At 40.6% G+C, this 9,073-nt stretch overlaps 1 protein-coding gene across 1 annotated transcript in view; it reads right to left on the bottom strand.

The window, feature by feature from the left end:
- Window positions 1-3,422: 3,422 nt before the first annotated feature.
- Window positions 3,423-9,073, bottom strand: part of Hmmr (hyaluronan mediated motility receptor) — a 34,377-nt gene continuing 28,726 nt past the window's right edge. Inside the window, exons 13-18 of the mRNA XM_021175487.3 lie at window positions 8,399-8,545; window positions 7,921-8,073; window positions 7,742-7,841; window positions 6,262-6,438; window positions 4,168-4,321; window positions 3,423-3,442 (exon numbers count right to left, since the gene is read on the bottom strand). Coding sequence (XP_021031146.2) covers window positions 3,423-3,442; window positions 4,168-4,321; window positions 6,262-6,438; window positions 7,742-7,841; window positions 7,921-8,073; window positions 8,399-8,545 — 751 coding nt within the window. The remainder of the gene's footprint in view (window positions 3,443-4,167; window positions 4,322-6,261; window positions 6,439-7,741; window positions 7,842-7,920; window positions 8,074-8,398; window positions 8,546-9,073) is intronic.

Here is a 9,073-nt window from a genome sequence, read left to right as displayed (position 1 = left end):
GCCTCTTGCAGTTTACATGAGGTGTGGTTTTCTATGGAGTTATTGGGGTGCCTGACAGCTCATCCTGGGACTTGAGCGGAGACCCAGCTTCGGAGGTCTTACAGCATAAACCCACATATGCTTAGGATATTGGTTACGATTTGCTCATGAGTCAAAGATATGAGTCTTACTTAACCTAGTTAAGTTCTAATAAGCCTAATAGTTTTATTGTCATGTGTGTTGAGTGTGCAATAGGGTGTGGTTCTCTATCGCTACCCACCCATTCCTCTGAGGTAGGATCTCTTCCTGAACCTGAAGCTTGCTGTCTTTGTGGCTAGGCCAGAAGCCAGTGAGTCCTAGGAATTCTATTACCGGTCTCAGACCTGGGGTTTCAGGTGAGCACCAGATGCCTGGCTTGTTAACTGGGTGGATCCTAAGACTCAAACTCTGGTCCTCCTGATTGTGCTGTAAGCACTCAATCATTGAAGCGAATCTTCAGTTCCACGGATGCTACCTGGTAGATAGTCATTACAAAACCAGTAGTCCACAAAAGAGCTGACTATTCTGTTTTTCCTGTGTCTAGTTACTATGACTAAAGGCTATAAGTTCCTACGAAATACTAAAAGAAGAATGACTAGCATACATTTTCAATGTAAAAATAAATATGTAGTCAGAAGTGGAAATTTCTTTCTTTGGAGACCATTTTGTCATGTGATGTTTTTCTGGAAACATCCTATGAGAGGATGTTTTTGCTAAAGCAGACACATGGGAGGGATGTTTTGCTGAAACAGACTGTTGTTTTTCTGGAAGCTGCTTGGAAAAGGGGCATGTGGTGTCTTGGTAGAGCAGACACTTGGCAGAACATGTGATGTTGGGGTAGGGTATAAGTATAACCCAACAGACAGTGAACTATGCTAGGTGGTATTGGTTCACCTTGCCACTCTTTTTTTAAGATTTATTTTTATTTATTTTATGCATGTGAGTACACTGTAGCTGTCTTCAGACACTCCAGAAGAGGGCGCCAGATCTCGTTACGGATGGTTGTGAGCCACCATGTGGTTGCTGGAATTTGAACTCTGGACCTTCGGAAGAGCAGTTGGGTGCTCTTACCCACTGAGCCATCTCACCAGCCCTCACCTTGCCACTCTTTGGTGGTCTTGTTTGACAATGCTGTGGCATTGGTTTGGCTTGCCTTCTTTGCTGATCATTGTTGTGGTTTTTTTGTTTTTTTGTCTTTTGTTTTTAGAGACAGGGTTTCTCTGTGTAGCCCTGGCTGTCCTGGAACTCACTCTGTAGACCAGGCTGGCCTCGAACTCAGAAATCCGCCTGCCTCTGCCTCCGGAGTGCTGGGATTAAAGGATTTTTTTTAAGCATAGAATATAGTTTATTTAGGGGAGGGGAGTTAAGAGTAGTAGAGGCAGAGAGAAGAAGAGAGGAGATAAGTGGAGGCCGGCCATGACCATATGGACAGAGGGAGGAAGGGAATGAGGAGAGAGCGAGCACAAGGAGGCAAAAGAGCAAGAGTGTAAGAGCTGTTGTGACTTTGTAGAGAGAAATGCGCCATTTGTAAACGATGTTTCAAGTGGATCAAACTACTGCTGCTGATTCTGTGAGCTGAACTGCTGATATCCTGACAATGCAGATTGGATTCACCAAAGAATTGTTTCTGAACAGGGCACATCCTCCTTTGACCTTTTATGATGGGTGGTAGGCTAGAAAGGAGGTTAAAGCATTTTTAGTACACGTATTAAAGTAGGTTTGGAAAAAAGGGCCTACAATAATCTTGGCTGGCCTGGGACTTGCTATGTAGTCCCATCTTATCTATCTGCCTGTACCTCCAGAATGCTAGGATAAAAAGTGTGTTACACTACCCCTGGCATGTATCGGGTAAAAAAAAAAAAGTATCATTTATTATTCTGGGGGAAAATTAGAAGGAAAGATAGACACAATTAAATCTTAACCAGAAGCAATATTGTAATTCATTAAATAAAAATTAATCACTAATTGGGTGTATGATTTTTTATATTACTTTATTTTATATTACACACACATTCAGAGGATATGCAGATGATGATAAATTCTCTAAAAATCATACATGTAAAGTTTTTCAGATTTGCTTGAGAGCCATGTGACGCTTGCCTTAAATCCTAGTAATTGGGAGACATAAGCAAGGAGATCTGAGTAAAAGGCCTGACTAGTCATAGGAGGGAAGCGTTTTCTGAGAGCACAAAGAGGCTGTGTTCCAGAGATAGACAAGGTTCTACCTTAGCTGCAGCTGGACTTGGTTGTGTGTAAGAATCACCCAGGCGATACTGGTTTTGAAGGCATAAAGAGCAGCTGAGGCTTGGCACTGTGAGAGGCCATGGAAGGCCATTGGTGAAGGTGCAGCCTCAGTAGCAGTTGATGGCCCAGGACTGAAGGGGCCACGCAAAGGAGTTGAGGCTTGGCACCATGAAGAGAGCCTATGAGAGGCTATTGGTGAAGCCTAGACAGCAGTGTTTTGGAGATGCCAGTACCACAAATGACTACCAAGAACAGCAGCAGCAGTGTAGTACAGGCATCTGGAGCCTAGAAGACAAGTTGTGTGCTACAAAGGGCAGAGCTAGAGAAGTGACCCAAGCCCTTGGAGAGTCCCAGACATTTGATGGTTGTAGTTTGATTTTGCTTTTAATTGTGACTGTGCCCTGATATTTTTCCCTCTTGAAGGAAGAAAATATTTTAGTGGAGACCACAGTTAAGAGACGTTTTAATTGTAAAAAGACTTTGAATTTTAAGAGATTGAATATTTTAAAGGGATTGAAATTTTGAGAATTTGCAAAGACTGTGGGACTTTTAAAGTTATTTAGATCTTGGGGATTAAAAAGAAAGTAAGGGTTGAGGCTTAATAGTAATGTGTTTATGTGTCAACTTGACACCAGCTGGAGTTATCACAGAGAAAGGAGCTTCAGGTGAGAAAATGCCTCCATGAGATCCAACTGTAAGGCATTTTCTCAATTAGTGATCAAGGGTGGGAGGGCCCCTTGTGGTTGGTGCCGTCCCTAGGTTGGTAGTCTTGGGTTCTATAAGAGAGCAAGCTGAGCAAGCCAGGGGAAGCAAGCCAGTAAGGAATATCCCTCCATGGCCTCTGCATCAGCTCCTACTTCCTGACCTGTGTGAGTTCCAGTTCTGACTTCCTTTGGTGATAATCAGCAGTATGGAAGTGTAAGCTGAATAAACCCTTCCCTCCCCAACTTGCTTCTTGGTCTGATGTTTATGCAGGAATAGAAACCCTGACTAAGACAGAGAACAAATGCTGAATTACCGTTTCATATACCTAAGAATAGGCAGTAGAAATTAAATATATTATATAATATACTATAAACATAATATCAAGAACAATGAAGAAAATAATCTTCAAGTATTTCAGATGTATACTTCCATGATTCTTGAAGTTGCATCTGAACTCAGCAGCAATTTGGGTTGCCTGAAAAAGAGTATAACAACAAGCTTTAAGTCTTTTATATTAAAACTACTAACAGATGAGCCAGGCTATCGATGTAGCTCAGGTACAACTTGCCTAGCATGTTCATGGGCCTAGAAATAAATCCTTGAAAATCAAACCAAACCTAATTCCTAAGCCATTATAAACTAAAACTAATCTAGTTTTAGATATGGTACTACTATAGAAGTACCATAACTATAACTATAACTATATATATATTATACATATATAATATACATATATATTACACACATATATTACAGTACATATATACATATAATATATATTTGGTATTTCAAACAGTTAGGACTCAATATACAAAGTTTCTATCAAGAAAAAAGCCTCTCTAAGCTTGAAATGTAAAAGCCGATTATGGATCTAAGATATACATAGGTTTCAATGTGGGCTCTATACAGAGGGATTGACCTTTGGCAAAGAGAAATGCAATTCAGAGGGAATAAGGTAGGAGCAATGAAAGACAGACTAGGGAAGATGCAATGGAGCTTGAAGGTCAGTGGATCTGGACAGACCGAAGCAGAGTAGGGGAGGAAAAAATGGCATTGCACACATCAACTTGGTAAGCATTCCTTCTACATTAGAAGATACCAACAGTTTCATAGGTTGTAAAGTTATGTCACCAACTGCCGCGAAAACAAAGAGGAAAAAGGCGAATGACAGGGGCATAAGTACACTTTTTTTTTTTTTACCTTCTTTTAATGGAGTAAAATTCTCCTTAGATGCGTGACAAAAAGCCTTGGAAGGGTCAAAGTGTCTGATGCCCAGAGCTTTATCCAATTCTCCCTGAAGTCTGAGCTCATTTTGTTTCCTTTTAACAAGCTGAGATCGGAGTTTTGACACCTCCTGTGAAAGAAAAATATAAATAATCACTAAAGTGCACAGTGGTTATCATGGTTGTAGACATATTCCAAAAAGTTGCTTATGTATAAAAGCTAATGGCAAAAATATCTATTACTTATTCACTAAGACCAAATTACAAAGTGATTTGGAACAGCTCTGGCAAAATAAAGAATTTTAAAATTTCTTGTCCTTCCACAGTTATGGGTGCACTTTTCTGATCAAATATGAAGTAAAAATAAATTGCCCAGGGCTGGAGAGATGGCTCAGCAGTTAAGAGCACTGACTGCTCTTCCCGAGGTTCTGAGTTCAAATCCCAGCAACCACATGGTGGCTCACAACCATGTGTAACGAGCTCTGATGCCCTCTTCTGGTGTGTCTGAGGACAGCTACAGTGTACTTATATATAATAAATAAGTAAATCTTTAAAAAAAAATTGCCCCCAATTCAACTTTTGGTTTGACAGCCTAACGGTTTGTGGCAGGCTTCCTAGTAAAACCAGACAACAGAAAAAGTCAAACAATTGTGTTCTGCCTCTGGAGACTGTCCTAAAAAGCAGACTAACAAAAGAAGAAACAAGTATTCAGAAAAACCCACAAAAGTTTGCTTGCCTGGCATTTGAAACCAAGGAACTCCTTCCCTCCTTACTAGAAACTGCATTGTCAAGAATGCAAGCTTTTCTTTCCCCAACTCCCAAAGACGCCTAACCACGTAGAGTCCATTTTGCCGGCAGCCCCTTCTTGCTGAGGTGACCGATGTCTGTGGGAAAATTATTAAGGATAGATCTCTTTTGCTCACCCACACTTGTGGAGGTGTGGAATCACTGGGCCTGATCTCCCTGGCTCTAGCACATAACAACGGTTCTGAGGAGATGCAAAACTGGGAGAAACTGAGGCTATTCCTCACTCCCTTTCCTTGTCAGTCACTAAGACCCATAGTTCCAATGGTAGAGGTGGCACTAAGAGAGGGTTATTTACCTGTCCCCAGTTTCTTGTGCTAAAATACTAGCTCAGAGTCTGCCCAAGGAGAACACTGCAGAGAAGACAGATGAGAGTAGCCTCCGGGGTCACATCTTCAGAGTCCTGAGACCCTACAGAACTCATCTCTAGATCCGAAGCCCCAGTGATCCCATTGATCTTGGGCTCAGGGCTACCTTTGCCTATCGCTTCACTGCCTGGGCTAAACCATGTACTGCCTGCACTATGGCTTGTGGGCAACTGCTTCCAGGCTGTCTCCCACCTCAGGAGCTGTGGCAGGTTAACTTCAGGCTCCCTACTTGTGATTGTTTCCCAGTCGCAGGCCTCCGTGGTAGTTTACTTTTAAACAATAGGTTCCTTCTCAAGATGGCTCCCAACCCCTGTCCTCTCAGTTGTACAGTGACAAAATGGCTTTCTTTCTTTCTTTCTTTCTTTCTTTCTTTCTTTCTTTCTTTCATCAATAGGGAACTGCATTCTTATCAAATCTCAAAATTGGAGACATGTAAATGCCAAGGGCTTATGCTGATGGAGGACTGCCAGGCTCTTTTCACTAGGACCTATGCAAGTTAGTATCAAAGTTCTTCAGAAATGCAAACTAGCATTACTACATGATCCAGCTTACAGCTTCTGGGTATATACACCAGAAAATATCAAAATCAACATAATACAAACACCCATATCTCAGGTAATGTAACCCATTTTTTTTGGTATAATATATGCCAAAAATAAATATAAACAAACTTTCTAAAAAGGAAAGGGAAATTCAATAATCATTCTTTCAAATACTGCTTATCTTTATGGAATTTACAAAAAGGAATGGCTATATTGTGAGTAGAAATGAATATGTAAAATTTTATACAGTTTCCAAGTATAACAGCCATTATAAAACTAAGTAAAACTGAATATCAATCAACAGCCCCCCATTTTTTGGTTTTTAATATATATGATTATGATCATTATTTTACAAACCGATTTGAGTTGGCTATTTTCATCTTTCAATTTCACAACATGTTTGATTTTTTGCTTTAGGTTCTGGTGACCGAGTAGCTGTGCATAGGAGTCTCTGATTTTATTTAGCTGCTCCTGAGTTGCACCATGTTCATTCAACAACGCCTGCTTCTCGGCTTCAAAGGCATCCAGTTGTTGCTGGAAAAGATCGATTCACACAGATTAGTACTGAGACCAGGGCTACCTTGCTGAATATGTGCACGCTTGCTCCTGCCCCACACCAGCATCACATTTGTGACCATGCTTGGACCAAACTTTTCCAACACCTGCTTCCATTCCAATTAGACCTTCCTCTTGTTTGTTTGTAGGCTTGTTTGCTTGTCTGGGGATAAAGTCTCACTCTATAGTCCTGGCTGTCCAGGAACTGACAGTCAGGCGGTCCTCAAACTCAAGAGCTCCACTTGCATCTGCTTCCTGAGTTGCTGGGATTAAAGGTGTGTGCTACCACACCTGGCATTTTTTTCTTATAAAAAGATCAGGGTATTTCCACGTATGATGGTCTATGACCATAAATTCAGCATTCAGGAGGCAGATGCAAGAGGTCAGGAATTCAACGACAAATCGAGCTCCACAGAGCACTCTAGGCCAGCCTAGAATCTCAAGGGAAAAGATAGTCAGGCATAAAGGCTGATATTCTTAATGCTAGAACTTGGGGAGGAGAAGGGGAGTAGATCCCAGGCTTGGCACAGTGAGCACCAGGCCAGCTTGGGTTATAGAGCAATACCTTATCTTAAAACCAAAGGACAAAATACAACGCAAAAGATGGCTACAGTAACTTGAGAACTACTGGGATGGACCATATCGTATGGAAAAACACATCACAGGGTAACAGATACTGCCTGATGTTGCTACCGGGAGAGCCTTCAAGGACCACTAATTTCACATTGTTGATTAAAAAGCATTTTTTAATTTTAACAACTACATTAAAATTTAGTGTCTGCTAAATGTGTCAGTTGGCTGGAAAAATGATAGTAATACAAAATGCCATTTTTACAACTTTAGTTTTGGTTTTGTGTAGTACTGGGAATTGAACCCTGACCCTTGTACATGCCGAGCAGACTCTACCACTGAGGTCATTACCAGATAAAACTTGAAAACTATTGTAACCATGAAGAGATACTGCAGAAATACCAAGCCATAGTCAAGACTAAGGGGAAGGATTACATTCTTAAAACAGATCAAAATAAGTTTATTTATCTATTTTTATCTTATTTAATTTTATTTTATGAGTATGGGTGTTGTGCTACATGTATGTCTGTGCAACACGGTGCCCAGAAAGCCTGAAGAAGTTGTTGGATAGCCCGAAACTGGAGTGATAGCCAGTTTGGAACCACCGTTTGGGTACTGGGAATTGAACGTGGGACCTCTGCACTAGCAGGTACTATCTTAACCACAGAGTCACCTTTCAGCCTACAAGTAAGCTTAATAACAAGCAACAAACCTGAAAAGGTTTAGTTTTTTCATATAGTTCTTCATATAAGAGACGCCATTTATTAATTTCCATGGTTAATTCTGTCATTACATTTTCTTTCTCTGCTGATCTGTATGGGAAAATTAAAACAATTATTTCTTTTCAATTTGTTAGAAAAAAAAAACAAACATGTTCCGTGGCATCATTACCTTTTCCCTTTCTCTTCCAGCTGCTTCCTAAAGTCTTCATCTTGTTGTCTGAGTTGATTTTTCAAATCAGTTATTTTCTCAAGAAATGAGGATGTGATTTCTTTAATTTCTTCTTCTTTTAAGGTTGATCTGTTCTGCAAATCTTGAACCATCCTTAGATTTGAGAAAGAAGAATGCACTAAACGTCTGATAGAGATTTCAATTTTTACCCCCTTCTTCTCGGAAAAACAAAACAAAGAACAAACAGAAACAGTTCTTAAAAGTTGCAATTCTAACTGGGTGTGGTGGGCCGGCTTCTGTCTTTAACTGCAGCACAGAGGAGGCAGGGTCAGGTGGCTCTCCATTCAGAGCAGCCTGCTCTACACAGCAGGTTCCAGCCAAGACTAAATTGTGAGACAGTCTCAAAACAAACACCTGTCAATATTGTTATCAAAACAAACACCTGTCAATATTGTTAAGGACTGAGTTTGTTACTCACCTTGCATATTCTTGATTTGTGCTTTCAGCTGTCAATATCTGCTGTTGAACATCTTCTACACTTTTTTCAGCCATAGCTACTTTTTCTTGTAGAGTCAAATTCTCCAGTTTAAGATCTTCTATTTCTTTAAGTGTTGATGACTTATAGCTTATAAAAAAGGAAAGCATTAACACTTTTTTCTTTCTACTGTACACAAGGTTCAGATTTTACATACTTCTTGGCAGAAGAAAATGCTAATATCATGCGCTTTAAGAATTTAGTTCTCAGCCGGGTGTGGTGGCGCACGCCTTTAATCCCAGCACTCGGGGAGGCAGAGACGGGAGGATTTCTGAGTTCGAGGCCAGCCTGGTCTACAAAGTGAGTTCCAGGACAGCCAGGGCTATACAGAGAAACCCTGTCTCAACCCCCCCCCCCCACCCCCGCCAAAAATAAAAAAAAAAAAAAAAGAAGAATTTAGTTCTCGGGCTGGTGAGGTGGCTCAGTGGGTAAGAGTACCCGACTGCTCTTCCAAAGGTCTGGAGTTCAAATCCCAGCAACCACATGGTGGCTCACAACCATCCGTAACAAGATCTGACTCCCTCTTCTGGAGTGTCTGAAGACAACTACAGTGTGCTTACATATAACCAATAAATAAATCTTAAAAAAAAAAATACTTAAAAAAAAAAAAAAAGAATT

The sequence above is a fragment of the Mus caroli genome, unplaced genomic scaffold (genome assembly GCF_978045245.1).
Source record: "Mus caroli unplaced genomic scaffold, Mus_caroli_1 scaffold_13, whole genome shotgun sequence".
Classification (NCBI taxonomy): Eukaryota; Metazoa; Chordata; class Mammalia; order Rodentia; family Muridae; genus Mus; species Mus caroli.
This window is presented reverse-complemented; position numbering and strand designations above follow the sequence as displayed.